At 44.1% G+C, this 17500-nt stretch overlaps 1 protein-coding gene across 1 annotated transcript in view; it reads left to right on the top strand.

Moving 5' to 3' along the window:
* Window positions 1–17500, top strand: part of pdgfc (platelet derived growth factor c) — a gene marked incomplete at both ends in the record, with an annotated part of 63044 nt that overhangs the window by 43260 nt on the left and 2284 nt on the right. Inside the window, one exon of the mRNA XM_080843367.1 lies at window positions 1577–1757. Coding sequence (XP_080699493.1) covers window positions 1577–1757 — 181 coding nt within the window. The remainder of the gene's footprint in view (window positions 1–1576; window positions 1758–17500) is intronic.

The raw sequence follows: 17500 nt of genomic DNA, 5'->3' as shown, positions 1-17500 counted from the left end.
CTCTGTCTCTGTCTCTGTCTCTGTCTCTGTCTCTGTCTCTGTCTCTGTCTCTGTCTCTCTTTCTCTTTCTCGATCTCTTTCTCTCTCTCCCTGTCTGAGTTCTTTTCTCTCTCTCTGTCTCTCTCTCTGTCTTTCGATTTGTCTGTGTTATTTTCTCTCTCTCTCTCTCTGTCTTTCGGTTTTTCTGTCTTCTTATCTCTCTCTCTCTGTCTCTCTCTCTGTCTTTTGATTTGTCTGTGTTCTTTTCTCTCTCTCTCTCTCTCTCTCTCTCCGTGTCTGTCTTTCGGTTTTTCTGTCTTCATATCTCTCTCTCTCTGTATATCTTTTGGTTTGTCTGTCTTCTTTTCTCTCTCTTTCTTTTTCTCTGTGTGTCTTCTTTCTCTCCACCTGGGCTTATGTATAGTTCATCTGCTCATTTACACTAGCTATAAATAAGACACTCAGCAGAGCTGGAGTTTAGGGGCTATTAACTGTTAGCCCCAGTTATATGCACTGAGTTTAGGGGCTATTAGCTGTTAGCCCCAGTTATATGCACTGAGTTTAGGGGCTATTGCTGTTAGTTCTCCCAGTTATATGCACTGAGTTTAGGGGCTATTAGCTACTAAATATTATTGTAATGTTCCTCCTCAGTGGGAGAAAAGACGGATGGAGAGAGATTAAAGGAAATAGGAAATGACATTGGATCTCTGCTTTCACACACACAGACACAGACACACACACACAGAGAATGGCCCGAGTCGGCCACCCCACGATGTAGGTCGCGACTGGTGGAATGGGGTTGCAGGTCGGAAGCACACACGTTGGCAGTCAGTGGCTTCCTTAAAAATAGCAATTATTATTTACAAACAGGGTAATTCAAACCCCAAAACTTATAAACCCAAACTGAACAAACTTAAACCCTATACCAGACAAGGTGCAACTCAGTGCTTCCAGGTTTTGTCTAGTACCTTCTCCAAGCTTTCATCCAGTTTGTTCAGTCTGTCCCTCCTCATGCAATAATGAGGTGTATCTTAAATAAGGCTGCCGATTGGGCTAAATGGGTCCAATTAAAGTTAATTGGAACCCTCCACAGAGGTGGGGGAACCCGGACCCTACCATTCAGGTAGGGGAGTCCAGTCCTTCTTCCCTCTTAGGGCCACAGTGAGAAGGGGGAGGGATTTCACCTTCTCACACATGGGCAGACATATATTCCTACACTCATACATACAATATACACAAAACACAACCATACACTTACAAATGGCATTGACACACCCTTCTGCATTTGTAGATGCACTCAAACACACACACTTTACACAGAACTTGGAGTTTTCTTTGTGTTAATGTTGTGTGTATTTGTGTGTGAATGTGGAGAGCATAACCCAGTGGTGTTATTCTACAACCATGAGCCACTACTTTCTGTTTTTCCTTTGTGACTTTTCTTTTCTTTCAGACTTCTCATCTTCTTCGTTGTAGACTTCGTTTCCTAGACTTTTCAGACTCCATACCTTGTATGTTGAATGTATCATCTGCTCATATTATTTTACACTGTCTGATCAGTTCTGATGTGTGGGTGTCATTGTTGCTGTTGTTTCAGATATGACTTTGTGGAGGTAGAGGACCCGGTTTCGGGTGCGGTTCTGGGCCGCTGGTGTGGCTCCCAGTCTGTGCCGGGCCCTCAGGTCTCCTCAGGCAGGCAGCTTCGCATCCGCTTCTCCTCCGATGAGTACTTCCCCTCCGAGCCCGGCTTCAGCATCAGATACACACTACTCCCGCAGGTCAGGAACATACTGTTCTTCTTCTTCTACTTCCTCTTCTTCTTCTTCTTCTTCTTCTTTTTCTTCTTCTTCTTCTTCTTCTTCTTCTTTGTTGGTCTTTTCTTTTCCTCTCCTTTTTGGCATATTTCTCTCTCCATCTGTTTTCTTTTGTCTCTCTCTTATACAATAGCTTACAAACACAAAAAAGTGTTATGCAATGATAGTGTTCTGTGTGGGCCTGCTAGGCCACTTTAGCCTTGCATGTTTGGATATTGTGCAGCAGATCAGGAGCAATGATCCAGCCTGAGCCATCCTTGCTCTCTTACACCTGTTTAAAATCCCTTGCTTCATCTCTTGAAACAACTAATGGTTTCATTTGTGTGTGTGTGTGTGTGTGCGCGTGTGTGTGTGTGTGTGTGTGTGTGTGTGTGTGTGTGTGTGTGTGTGTGTTGTAGTAGTAGTATTAGTAGTAGTAGAAGTAGTGATGTGTGTGTGTTGGGGTTATTTAATACCCACACCCAACTGGCCCCTTTGGAAAGACAATCAGAAATGACAACTCTGCCCTTTCTTCTCAAGGAATGATCCCTCCCTTGTTTCCTCTGATAACTTCAACAGTATAGTCTTTCTCTCCATTTTCTGTGTCTTTACATCACTAGGTTTGAACTGGGTTTTTGTTTTTTAGCCTTTTACCCTTCTTTGAATTTTTTTGTCATTTTTACTTATAGTTGGTAACTTTCTGTTTTCTCACTTAAGGTCATCCTCTTCTTATTATTCTTTCCCTCTCTCTCTTGCTCTCTCTCTCGCTAGGTGAGTGTGACAGGGGTGACTGTGGCTACTTTCTAACTTTCTGTTTATTTATACTTTGTCATTTGCTGAAATTCCCAGAGGTGCATGGCACCTCAATGAACTTTAAAGTGGAGTCAGGGGTTAGCGTAGAGGAGCATAGTTTAGCGGTTGGAGAAGTGGTATGCCATGAAAATGTAGTCTCCGCTTCGTGAATGAATAACGCAATTGCTTTTTTTTTTAGCTCAATTGAGAAAACCCATGGGGTTATTCAGAGTGGCATTGTTATTACCGATGCACTCACGCCTGTTCTTCCACTCAGAAGTCCTTCCAGGACAATTATACTGTCAAATGTTCCACCGTATCTGTTTCTGTTGCATCTGTTTCTCCTGTATCTGGTTCTCCTATGGTTTGCCCTCCCACGATGGGCCCCCCTGCACTTTGACACTGTTGTGTTGGCCCCAGGTGAGGTCCGGCCACAAATAGTTTCCATGGCGCGGTTGAGCCTGTCTTGGTTGACCGAGCAGTGGCAGCTTGTGAGGTAGCTGATCTCATTTCACTTGAGCCGGTCATATACAATTCTGGTACTAGCACTGGCTTATTGTCAAACAGGCAGACGAGACGAATGAAAGGCTATGAAAGGCTGGAAATGAGGATGACAGTAAAGCTCTTCAAATGAAAGGCCACACTTACAGATTTGCTTGATGTTAAAGTTCAAGAGGCCCTGGTCTGTTTCAAGATTCCGAAAATGCAAATTAATTTGCAAAACTAACTTCAATTTGGAAAGAAAAAATGGACAGAGCAGACTGACCCACTCTTTGAAATGAAGGTGGGCAAGGTCTCAGTAACCTGGTAAGCAGGAAAGACACCTGTCGTCTACAGTTTGTCCAGAGACTTTTACTTGGGCCAAAGGATCTGGTGTGGAGGCCCCTGGCTCAAACCATACTACGGGAGGTCAATAGGATGAAGATGAACAGTGTCCTTTCTTTTGATGGACCATAAAAGACTTGATTTTAAGTGGACTGTCACCGTTCTACTAAAGTCTTTAAGTATCATTAATCAGGGTCAGCAACATCTCTCTGCTGGTTATTGGAGGAGCCCATAATCATTGGAGCTCGGCTTGATGTGTGTGGGGATGATATCCCAGGACTGACGGATTGGATATCCCAGGACTGGCAATTGCCTACATCTACACCAGATCGTTGAAAGTACAAGGGGTGATTTACAAGATGCTGGGGCCCTTGCCTCCTTCTTGGGAGTAAGATCCTCAAGGTTCCAAGAAGATCCAAGAGGCCTCTTACACAAGCCTTTAGGGATGCGTGAAAAGTTAAATTTGTTCCTGGCTAAGGAAAGGTATTGTACAAAGATGAAAGACAACACTGTCACTAAAGAGAAAAGTTAGGCGACAAAAGAACCAAACCAGTGTGGAGAGTACTGTACAAACCACCATTGACTAAAATGACTGGCGACCTTCAATGGAGACAATGCACCTACAGCTGTGATGAGCCCTGCTGCAAGTGATATATGCACTTATTGTGATGAAAGGGAAACTGTTTATCATTGCTTTATGAATTATGGTAGATTCCTTACCTTGTTTGTGGTTTTGAATGTCTTGCTCAACATGCTGGGGGATGATGTTTACAAAGCAGGATTTTGTTCTTGGCTTTCCGCATCGTATTGTTGGGCAGGCAGAACAAGATGCATCAGAAACCAGGCTATGATGTTGTAGCAATTCTTAGGAATTTACTGAAGTCAAGAATTTCCCTTGAATTACATTTTTACAAAGCAAAGAGTGCTCTAGACTTCTGTTACACAGTGGTGCTGCAATGGTGCCCGCTGCTCTGTTGAGCATGACAAACTTGTCAACTTATTATTTTATCACTGGGATATCTGTTTTTTTTTTTCTTTTCTTATCTGAGCTTTGTTTTTATTTTATGTCTTGTAAACATTGATTTTTCTTAGTTTCTATTAAATGTTATTGTGAAATTCAAAAATTCTCTCTCTCTCTCTCTCCCTCTCTCTTTCTGTCTATGATTGCGCACATCTTGAGAATGAGACTAGCACTGATAACAATAATACTGTAATTAAATATATTGCCTTTTTCTTTTCTAAATACTGTATATTGTCTGTCACGTTGACGGCCTCTTTGTACCCTATTCTCTACTACCATATGTCAAAGGGAATTCCCTCTTTCCCTTTCTCATTCTTTCCATTTAGTTTCTATCTCTCTCTCCTGCTCTTTTTCTAAGCTCAGACCACACGCACAGAGTTGTTAATACCCTCTCCTTTTCCCTCACAAAAGCGAGGAGATAAACTCTGTTTCTTAAGCTGTCACCGGAGGGCTTTGGAAGGACCTGTGCTGTATAAACAGACCCATTGCCGTTGTTTATCCGTAACGGCCCACGGCAAGATGAACTCACTCCTCTGTCTGACAGGAAAAGAAGCGGAGGGGAGGTCACCTCTGGTGCAGCAGGTTGTTTTCCCTTGAGTCACAGGTCCATTTTGTGAACATGATACTGGGGCTTTTGGACGAGTAAACAAGTGGTACTTTTACTGACAGGACAGAACAAAGTAAACCTCAAAATACAACTTCCAAACCAGGCTGTTATGCACTCACAGCTAGAACCCCCACCCCAGTAGCACATAGCCAACCCACCACACACACATAAACACACCCATACACACACTCTCCAAAAGAGTACTCTTAAAGTGTACAAAATCATGTATTTATTAAATTAATTTGATTACTGGATTGGCCGCATGTCTGAGAAGACTAAACATCTCTTTTTCCTGGCATTAGTCATCACATCTGTCAGTGAACAGAACAGCGCAGGGAACTTGAACCTCAACAAGCGCAGCAGGGGATCCTCTCAGCTTCTCTACCAAAGGAACAGCTGACTGTAATACATCTGGCCCTTTTCTGGCCTTTATTTGGCCCTGTTCTGGCCCTGATGTGGCCTTATTAAGCCCTGTTCTGGCCCGAAGTGGCCTTTATTTAGCTCTGTTCTGGCCCCGATGTGGCCTTTATTTAGCCCTGTTCTGGCCCGAAGTGGCCTTTATTTAGCTCTGTTCTGGCCCCGATGTGGCCTTTATTTAGCCCTAGGTCTACCATGGGTCCGTCTCGCAACTAGGCCTGCCCTAAACTCACCTAATCTGCTACCTGAGCTGTTCCTTTTCTCTTAGCTGTTCTCTCCTCCTCTGCTGGGGCGAGGGACTGCTCGTCCTCTCTCCCTCCCTGCCTCTCCCCCCTCACAAACAAACACACACAGCCCCTGCCTGGCACTGTGGCTCGCCTCTGCTGAATGATATCATAAAGCTGGCGGCTCTGATGTGTCAAACCCACGCAGTCTCCTTTGTGTCTGTGTGCAGAAATACTAGAGCAAGTCTTGGCCATACTCTACTCAGTGAAGGTGTGTTATCTCTCCTGCGAGACAACAAAGCATTCCTCTCCATCCTGGTTTAAATGATAACCTTATAGACTAGGTTTAATCTGCTCTTTTGGTGCAGCTATGTGCCCTTCAGATGGATACTACTGTATAGGAATGCAAAAGTATATCCTTAGCTATGATATTGGAATTTGGAATATATTTGAGTTCTGATGTCTGCCTTACGGACTCTAGAATCTACAGGTCTTAAGAGACTGGAACTCTCAGGCGTATAGTTATATGCTGGGATTTGTACATAGGAGGGGAGCAGTAGCTCAGCGGCAGCAGTGGTGTCCCACACCACACACAGGCCCATCTAGCGCCCACAAGGACCAAGGTCCGAGTCCAGTCTGAGGTTATTTCTTGAGCCCACTCCAAATCTCTCTCACGCCTCCTAGTCACTGTCTTAAACTGCCCTGTCAATGAAAGGCTAGAAAAACATTTGGTTAAAACATTAAACTGTTGATTGATGACTAGCATTCGCATTAATGCTAACAGAGACCCTCTCTGCATTTCCTATAATATGTAATCTTGTACGCAAATCTCTCTCGGCTGTCAATCATTTTTGTCCACACTGGCATCCAACCAGTCCTGCAAATGCAGTTCTGAGAGAACGCATGACTGCATATATGAGTGGGTTAGTGTGTGTGTGTGTGTGTGTGTGTGTGTGTGTGTGTGTGTGTGTGTGTGTGTGTGTGTGTGCGTGTGTGTGTGTGTTTTGTATTTTCCTGGAGCTCCATGGTAGAGCATGCCTCTCCTCTGAAGCCCAGTGTTATCCCAAAGTGGGTAGATGTGTGTGTGTGTCTGTGTGTGTGTGTGTGTGTGTGTGTGTGGGTGTGTGTGTGTGTGTGTGAGTGAGTTTAGAGCTCTGTGGTGGAGCAGGCCTCTCCAACCTCTCCAGTGTTATCCCAGGGTGGGGAGGTGTGTATGTGTGTGTGTTCTCTCTGGTGCAGAGGTGTGGCTGTAATCTGGTATATATTTATAGCCCTGGAGGTTGCGGAGGTCGAGCTGGAACCTGCAATTGTGGTTCTGTCGCTGGGCCTCTTTGGGGGGGAAGCTGCTGGGCACTGCTCCCCTGCTCCTCCTCTCCACCTTCTCTTTTACTTTCTTCTTCTCCTCCTCTCCTCTCCTCTCCTTTTCTCCCCTTTTCATCCCATCCTCTCCTCTCCTCTCCTCTCCTCTCTTCCTCTCCTCCCTCCCCCTCCTCCTCTCTTCCTCTCCTCTCCTCCTCTTCTCCTTTCCTACTCCTTTATCCTGCCTTCACTGTGGCCTCTGACTGGAGGCACAGCTCAGCACAGCTTCAGCAGTGGGCCAGTCAGGCTTCCAGTCAGCATTCGCCCAGTGAGTCCAGGCACTCCAACCACACACAGATCTGTCTACAGATGCCAAACACACACCCACATGCTCTGGCCGGGAAAAAATGGTTCTCTACTGAGTCATTAGGGAATTAAACTCTTCTCACTCAAGTTGTGCTTTGTTGACATGAAGGAATTCTTCTGCACCATAGATATCCTTTTTTGCTTAGGTTTTCAAAATTACAAAAGTGTCATCCACATTACTGGTGTGGATCCTGCTGTCTTGGGACTCTGCCTTTCCCCAGCACAGGCTGAAAATAACAGTATGTCGCAATTGTACTTCAGGGTTAGGGTTAGAGTAGCTATTTAACCTTAAAATAACAGCTTAGAAAAAATTGGGGTGCTACAATTACATTTAATATGGAGTATGGCCTCTGTGCCATTAACATACCAGGATCCGTAGGCATATTAATGCGTTATATAGTTTTCTGGAAGCCGCCCGGATACCACTCTGTGCCGGACTAGTAAGTAGCTTATTTGTCGTCTTGCGTTGTCTTGTGTTGCACATGCTTGATGTTTGACTGTGTTAGGAAAGTTGTTGACTCACTAGTTTGTCATAGTGTCAAAGTAAGCTAATTTCAACAGGTTCGCTAGGTTTAGCTGCTAGCATCTTGTTAGCAATTAGCAATTCCTCCATTGTGCTGCTTTAAGCAGGGCCCGGTGCAGATGCTTGTCCTGGCTGTGTGCTGTTTTACTGATGCCCTCCTGCCCAGAAGATCCACTCCTCCAGCATGCTGATGGTCTTGTGTGGTCTGGAACCCTGCTGCTGGTGCAGGAATGGCATCTCTGATAGAAGTTGCTATGGTTACCACTCTCTCTGCTGCCATGGTGACGGTAGACAGAACAGTTCTTTCAGTCTCTCTGTACCCAAGGCATCTTTGCACCACAGATAGGGATGGATATTAAAGACAGGACAAATTCATGAGCAGTTTTGTATGCACCATACTCATAACCAGATGGAATCAATTAAAGAATGGAAACACTCGCCATCTGATTCAACATATTTGATTGTTGGCTCCTATGTGTAGCCATTACGGCTGATTTGGCATGCTCTATTCAATTTTAGTGGAGTTATTCTGCCTCAGGGTCTGAAATGAATTCATATCGCAGGTGTCATGTGGGTTACACCAACTGGACCAGAGCAGTGAATGCTGAGGGCTCTGGGAAAAGGCTGTAGAGTGCACACTTCAAATGATTTGCTTGTGAAGCAAGGCAGCGGCAGTGTGTTTGTTTGCCACACATTCGCTTGTCACACTTGATTGCCCCACAGTAAACCTCAAACACAGCACTGGTCTTATTATGTTTTACCCCAGTCGTCTGTCATCCGTGAGTCACAGAATCACACCCTCAATGACCCCTGCAGACCCAAATAAGGCCAGTCAGCCGTTCTCCCAGGGAGCCAAAAAAGACCTGGAACTTGAGCGGTTGATTAATGTTTTTGCAGCATCCCCAAAGGACAAATAGCCTCGGAAAAACATAGCATTTTTCTCACTAGCAAGCACTAAGGTGACTGGGGAACAGAAAAGCTCCCTTTTAAATTCATAAATGTGATATAACAAAGCTAAAGGGCCAATATTAACCATATTTGCTGTTCATATTGGTTGTAATTGAGATGAAGTTAACATCTGTTGAGTATTTTACCCAAAAAATAGTTTGATTGTACTGAATTAAACACCCAAAAATCGAGCGGGTCCACCAGACCCGCAATACCTTCTGTGTAACAAAAGAATGAATACCATACAAGGGTTAATAGGAAGAAGCTATAAGAAGCAGAACCTCAGCTCCTCAGTGTGGGGGGGTGTTAGACGTGAAGGGAGGAGAGAAGGAAAGGAGAGAATCAGGAGCAAGCAGATGGATTCATACACGTATCAGAGGATACAACATATTAGCACACATGCAGCATATGTACATGATACATACTGTACATGATTTCATGAAACACAACAGAGGAAATATGAATTAATAGTGGATGAAATGGAGGGAGCCAGCATTCAAAGTATTGGTTGTGGAACTGCTTACGGTATAGAATGTGCTCATACGATTACTATTACAAGCATACACACAGACACAGACACACAGACACACACACACACACTGTATGAGGGTGGGGGGTAGGATGTGAGGGTGGGGGGCTAGGATGTTAAGGTGTCGGGGTAGGATGTAAGTGCTCTGCCCCAGATGCACCCCGGGCCAGGCAAGAATCGGCCCCCTGTGTGTGGTTTTACTGGGCAGCCGGCCTCAGTGTGTGGCGGCTGGGAAAGAATAACAAAAACAAGAGGAAAATAAAGCGTGTCAGTGTTCCGACGGATCTGGGTCTCTGCCTGGTGCAGTTCTTGCCTGTGAGGAAGTGGTTTGCACTTACACCCACCCGCACACAGACACACACACTCACACTCACGCACACTCGCCCACACACACACACACACACACACACACACACACACACACACACACACACACACACACACACACACACACACACACACACACATACACATACACAGGCAGGATGACAGTGACACATGCCACATTTATTTGTTGCTCAATACCCTCCAAAACAAATGAGCCACATTGAGGGTGGCAGAGGAGAGGAGAGGAGAGGAGAGCGTGCGAGATGTCGCTGCTGTCAGCTCAACCGCAGCGCTGCTGCCAAGGCTGTGCATGACCCCGATAATTATGCCTCTTAAAAAGAGCTGAGCACCGAGCAACAACACATCCGGCTTGGGCTGCGCAAGGTAGTGAATTGCCTGCTGCCCGCCACTGTCTACAAAGGGACTTTTATGCCAAACACGGTCTGCGGCCATCTTGGATGCTGTGTCTCTGTGAAACATGAAGTCATGTTTACAGGCGGTGGAAAATGGACCAGACGAGGGCCTCATCCACACGGGGGACCTCTTCTATCTCTGGAATGGATACCTTGCAGACACATTAAGTCACACTGTCGATGTGTGTCCTCGGATTCTGTGGTCCCTGTGCACACAGTCTTTAACTCTGGTCCAGTGTCCTGGCAGAGGCTCCGTGTGCAAGATCTCTGCAGTCCCTGCACTAAGCCATTCTCCCTGTTAAAAGGTTGACGCAGGCCGGGGCAAATTCGAAACACCTTCTGAGCCGAGCGTGGCCCACCGAAGCTCACGGAAAACAATGTGGACCTTTCTTCTGCACAGTGTTTTTATTCCTCCCCAGATGGATCCAGCTGACGCCACCGCGGAGCCGAGAGCGTGAGCAGATAAAGGAGCTCGGACCTGGCGGGCCGGAGAGAGGGAAGCGCAGAAACCCGCTGGTTATGAGTCCAAATATTTTCCCTGGTTGCCATGCCAACCCTGTGTCATACCTCAGAGTTGGCGGACGAAGAGGGGACTGATAGCTCACAAATCTGCGATGCTTTGAGGCCCAGCTTCTGAGCTCATTCATTAGCCACAAATGTTTTCACTGTTACTTATAAAGTGTCCCAGTTATGCGCGTTACTCACCATCCCCCGGGCTTAACGCGCCCTCCCTGTGATTGAAAGGGTGTGCAGGTGTTCCCTCGACGCGTGTTAGTTTGTGCTGGACGTGTGGTTTGATGTTCACGAACACAAACTTTCATTGCTTCTAATCATTCACGTTTTCATGTCACTGTAACATTTATTTAAATAAGTACAAGGAAAATAAAATGAAAGTCAAACACTGAGGCACAGCTGACAAGGTTGTCAAAACAGAACAGAAGGTCGTTGAACAGAACTTTTTACAGTAAGGTAATTAGTTTGTTAACTTTGTTTGTAGATATAATTTATATTTAATTGACCGATGTAGGTGAAGAGATTCTACAGTCTGTAAGAGTAGTGCACAGTTGAGAATGAAGATACACAGATACAAAGTCTTCAAATCTTCATTTGGGGGCCTATCACCAAGAGTGATCCTCCAGATGCTACTCAGACTGAATCTCTCTTGCTCCGACTCCTTTTGTTATTCTATGACAAACCTGCAGACAGGAGATGTTGAATCTCAATCTTGAGAGAACTATTTGATGTGGTGTTGGTATTCCAGGCGGCCTTTAACTTTAAATCTCTTTTAAAGCTGCACTTCTTCCACCTCTCTTCCACCTCTCAGCAGGAGGTTGCCCACAACACTCTCAGAGAGTTGGCCTCACAGCCTGCCACCAAATTCACATCAACTTTCAGCAGCTTGCTTAACTCTCCTCCTCCTCTCTCATTCTGATGGTGACTCTTTTACGTTGAAAATCCTTCCTTGTCCCCCGAACAGTGTCCCCCCCACACACACACACCCCTCCACCTCCACCCTACTTGAAACACTCAGAGAACAGGGAGCATCTCACATGAGTTGCTAATAGCTTCCATACCTCCTCTGTTATCCTCTGCCAAGAGCAGTCATGGGCAATAAATATTTTTTGGGGGGGGGGGGGGGTGGATGTGCACACAGCTGGTACCTTGGGTTGGACAGCAATGGGAGGCTGAGTGGTGGAGGTATGCAGACAGCTGATGCTGATCTGAAACATTTATGAGGTGAATAAAAAGAAGAAAAAAACAGAGAGAAGGCAGACTAGTCTAATCAGAACCCTGTATAAGGGTGGGTGAATGGAGAGGAAGAGAGAGAGAACGCAGGCTTGTCTCACCTGGCATGCCTCCACTGTCAGACATAGCCTTGCAGGGAGCATCTAGTTTATCTCAAACCGCTGATCTGGCAGTGGCCTCAAGACTAGATTTGGCACACACACACATACACACACACACACACACACACACACACACACACATACACATACACACACACACACACACACACACTCACACACACACACACACACACACACACACAGGCACACACACAGGCACACATGCAAGCATCCCCTAATGCATGCACCCTCTATGTATGTCGATAAATACACGCACAGACATACACACACAAAAATGATACATACCAACACACTACCACAGACACTCACATACATGGATACACTAATGTGCATACACATGACAAACACATACACACACACATACTGAAGACACAGACATTTCTGTCCCTCATAATCTAAGGGTAGTATTACAATAAGCCTTTGTGTTTGGGCAGATGCCATGGTGTTGATGAACTGGACGGTATGGTCTTAGATGAGGTCTGTTTATGAACAGAGCATTTGAGTGGAAGCTCAATAAACAACATCCTGGGTGGTTTAGTAAGTTATAATCCGCACAGCACGACCCTCAGGAAGAATGCGGTAGTCAGGATAGAACCGTCTGATCCTGTGACGGAACCCACCCGGTTCTTTGCCGTCAGGAGCAATGCTTAGTTCTTCATGAAATCATACTGAACTGACTAACGCAGCCCTTTACATACAAAGTAGATCTGAAAGGCTCTGAAAATGTGGTGGACTCTGTGTTCAAACACAGTTTAAGAGCCAGGTTATTGTCTAATACATCAGACTAGGTGTTGTGTTGATGTACTGGTGCCCTCTTGTACGATGAAAGAGCATTGGATCGTAGCTGAAAGCCTCTTTGAGGGACAACTCTCAGCTTTCTTCTCTCTCTCCCTCTCACTGTCTCAAACTCCACATCTTCCGACAAACAATAAATTGACCATTTTGGTAAACATGGCGATATTGTCTGTGGAGCTCTCATTGGCTGCAGGTCCTCTGTGAGGTCCATCAGCACTGTCCTGTCAATCAAAGGGGATTACTGAGGCATTTCCACTAAGGTTACATTCAGCTCACATGCTGACAAATGCACACCTGTATGGGAAAATGAACTATCATAGTGTCAGTAAGCCATGCACCTATTTTGACTTAATGTTCTTTGTCTTAAATGTGTATTTTGATCATGGTATTGATGGATAATGGTATTTTGGATGGAAATGTTTTGTGCATTGCATTTCCACATGGCAAGGTTTTTGCATCACCACACTGAAAAAAAGTACATTGTGGTGCTGGTTTTTACCCTCATTCAAGAGTGGTGTTTGCATTTCAAAGTGGCATGAAATCTGCTCCATAGATCACCTCATAGAAGTGGACTAAGCACGTGTAGTAAAATGGACACACACACAAGCACGTACTCTCTGCATCCCTTTATGATATATTCTGGATACATGAAGCTCGATTGTTACTGGATATCAATGCCTTGGTCAAGGGCGTAGGTTTGGTCTCAGCATTGGTAGGGACACTGCCCGGCAGACCTCCCCCCACCCCTAACATAAATTAAAAAATGTAGTTGATGTTATATTTAACAGGCAAACTTTATTAGAATATATTAACATTTGTGTACTAACTTGTGGAACTTGGAACTGAAATCTTGCTTTAATGAACAAAATGACCTAATGAGAAGTCCATGCAGTGCATTTCTTTGTTCTGAAATTCATTTGTAAAATGTAGGTAATTGGTTCAGGTTTTATGGAGCTGTACTAATAAGCCTACATCATCTGGATTGCAGTGCAATGAAATAATGTATTCATGAATTATATGCTACATACATTTGGGCATCCCAATTATTGCACCTTTTTACTACCTTCAAGTATAACATGTATTCTCAAAATAGCCAGTGTGATTGATTACATTCATGGGTAAAATTGTCTAAACATCCCTTTAAAAAACAGCATTTGAATGCAATCTTTACCAAAATGGACAATTCAACGTCTCATCTGAACCCCTTAAGCTGATTAATCATCACCCTGCTCTACATCTGTAGCTTCAGGCTGCTGCTTTTCCTGCACAACAATTCATCAATTCAATAGACACTAACCATGCTTAGTTGACTGCTGACATTGGTCGAGACATTACAGGGAACGGAGATAGTTTTATTACTATCCTAGGGATCATATAGGCCTACCAGTTTATAGGGTGACCAGATTTGAGTTTGTGAAAAAGAGGACACTTCGACTCCTCTCCCGCAACGGATTGTTTGGATGTCATGTACTATTGTAAACGATGCAACTAGTGGATGCTGCAAGGTGCTTAGTTTTGCCAGATTGGAAATGGCGTATCGTATCAGAGACTCAAAATGATTGTATTTGGAGGATGATTATCCTATCTGACAACACTGGGAAAGCGGTCCACCGATGACAGTTCTCTAAGGTCAGAGCTCGCCGAAGAAGGCAGATACCCGTTCCAAAACTTGTAAGGATGTAATAACTAGATTGTTATTAAGGCAAAATCCAGGACGTTTTTAGAGTTTTTAGCATTTTTTAGGTCTCGAAAAGAGATGCGCAGGTAAAAAGACATCTGGTCACCCTTATTATGAGTTGCTAGGCTGCTGGTAGTAGACTGAACTAGCATGGTCTAATTAGGTGGGTAGGGTAGCTTATCCTTCTGGCTTCAACAAGACGAGATGTAATGCAAGCAAAAGTTACATGCTCACACTAACAACTTTCAAAACATGTTTCCATTGTACAATGGGTGGCGATTTAGGGTTAGCAGCTTTGCAGTGTGGGTAGTTTTCCGACTAACTAACAGCGACCTGGGCTTTTTGATAGCTCCTTACTCTATGGGTGGAAAACACTTCTGGCATCTCTTTTCTTTTTAGGTGTCTTTTACCTATCTACTATGGAGGACCAAACCTGCCATATTTACAAATGAATGAATGAATAAATAAATGGCCACATCCATGCATTTAGACAGAAATAATTCCTATTCCTATTCCTTTTCCTTTTCCTATTTCTATTTCTATTCCTATTTCTATTTCTATTCCTATTCCTATTTCTGTTCCTATTCCTATTTCTTCTTCTCAATATGTTAATGAGATGTGTCAATCAAAAATAGGTAGGCGGTATTTGACACACCATTGGCTAATCGTTTTCAATGCGTTGTATTCGATTATGTTAGGGGATGTTCTCTCAACTAGATAGTTAGTTATCATAACTAGCGAAAGCGCAGTTTGCTAGATAGATAGCTAGCTAACTGCAAGCAGCTTCATTTGATTTGGAGCAGACATATGTGTATTTTGCGATGTATTGAGTTGGGAGTGGGGTCTCACACACTGTTTAATCCACAGCTGGCAACATTCCTCCTATGTTTTGGGCTTTGGAAATGTGAACAAAAACGACGTGTCCCTCTAATCTCTCGGGGTACCTTGTGTCAGATCTACAAGTCCCGCACACTTTCGCCATGCTACTCAGACCTCAAAGTTGTCGGACCTACTTTTCTTAGTAGCGGTTGCTAAGGTATGATTGGATATACATTTTAGTTTTCAACGAGATCGGCCAGCCTGGCCAAGTCTCTGGCAATTGCCCTTTTTATGTCTTCCATGACAGCAAGGTAAGGCTAACATAATCGGATACAACGCATTGAAAACGATTAGCCAATGGTGTGTCAAATACCGCCTACCTATTTTTGATTGACACATCTCATTAACATATTGAGAAGGAGAAATAGGAATAGGAATAGGAAAATAAATAGAAAAATAAATAGAAAAATAAATAGAAAAAGAAAAAGTAATGGAAATAGAAATAGGAATAGGAATTGGAAGGAATACATGTTATTTTATGTCTAAATGCATGGATGTGGACATTTATTTATTCATTCATTCATTTGTAATTATGGCAGGTTTGGTCCTCCATATCAGACTACTAGCAGCACTCTTTCAGGATTCACGTAGTGTTTCTGACTCTGCTACTTCAGCCAACTAAATGACAGCACTTTGCCTCACAGGCTTGAGGGCGCATTGGAAAACTTAGAAATGTATTTATAACTCTTCTGGGCGACGAACATTGTATTGATAATAATACGAGTTTGCAAATATATTGTGCAAAATATTTTTTTCTCAAATTAACAAAATATTGGTAGGGACTTTTTTGTCTTTCCCTAACTTTGGTAGTGACTAGTCCCTACCAACCCAGGGTTTCCCCCAGGATTTCCTGTAAGGTGCGGTGGCACCTCAGCGGGGGGTCTGGGGTCCCCCCCCCAGAAAATTTTGTATTTCTTAGACGCAATTTCCTGCATTTTAACCGAATTGTGGGCCCAGTTTCAGCTCAATACAGAACTGTACCTTTGTTTCTAAATACGGGACAATGTCATTATTTCAGGTCCTTAAAGGTGTACAAAGTATGGGTCCTCATGAGCTACCTATTTGGCAAAACATGATCGGTGTTATACAGCCACGGTTTAAACCTAGGCTTTTCAACCCATGTTGGGTCCCAACCTGAAGCCCTGTGTTTGCCAGGTTTTTTATTGTTGTTGGTTGGCTGGCTCTTCTCACTGTCTTCCCTCACATCTGACTCTCTTGGTTCTAGGCAGCATTCTCCAGCTCCACTACTACTACCTGCCTATATTTCATTTCAAAACATTACATGTTGAAATATGATGACAAAATATTACTGTTTACAGTAGCCTACTTCACATACATTGTGTGACTACTATGACTATTGTTACTGACTACTGATACTGTCATCATAAGAAGATTTAGCAAAAGGGGCAGGTGTTTATTTTGGGGATATTTACACTGCACGCATAGTAGCCTGCTTGCTGAAGCCTAATGATGCTGTACAGCGCTTGCTACAACTACGTCATTAAGCAGGGTGCCGCAAAGTGGTCAACAAGTCAAACAAGAGAAGGCGGTGCTGAAAGGCAAAACACACACACACACACGAACGCATGTCCAAGTGGGGTTATGAATTCACAGGATATCTCGAGGTTAATTTGAGAAATGGCTCTTTCCTTTTTTTAGTGAAGTATTTCAGCAAACTCATCTGAAAAAGAGGACAGAGTGAGACGATCTAAATGCATTAGAATTATTATCTTTGAAGAGGACGCGTTGACATTTTGGATTCGAAAACTCCGGCGGGAATTACTAGCTATTAGGCTACTTGTTTAACTGTTCTTGTATTTATTACGAACGAAATCGCTAAGTTGGTCGGCTTGTCCTTAGCCTAACTAATAGATCTATGAGCTCTGCGAAGGTGTCCGCCTATTTTAAAACCACGCAGGCCTCGGACTTGCTACCTTTAACAAACTTTGCTCTGTTGTCATCCGCTACAAGTGCAGGGCTCATTGAGGGACCACACACAGCTGTGCGTTTAGAAATGACCGTTACTGAAGCTTATTTACATTTAGCCTCCCGAAATAGACGCAATGTGAGAAACCAGCCGTCTACAACATCCTATTAGGCCTACGATGTAACCCCTGCACAATGTTCAACAACTTGTTCTCACATGTAAAATAAAATTAATTCAACGTCACGTACCTCTGATCCAGTTGTTCGGTTTCTAGTTTGAGGGCCAGTGTG

This window comes from Sprattus sprattus (assembly GCF_963457725.1).
Source record: "Sprattus sprattus genome assembly, chromosome: 8".
NCBI lineage: Eukaryota > Metazoa > Chordata > Actinopteri > Clupeiformes > Clupeidae > Sprattus > Sprattus sprattus.
Note: the sequence above shows the minus strand (reverse complement) of the source record. Positions and strands in the feature narration are given on the sequence as shown.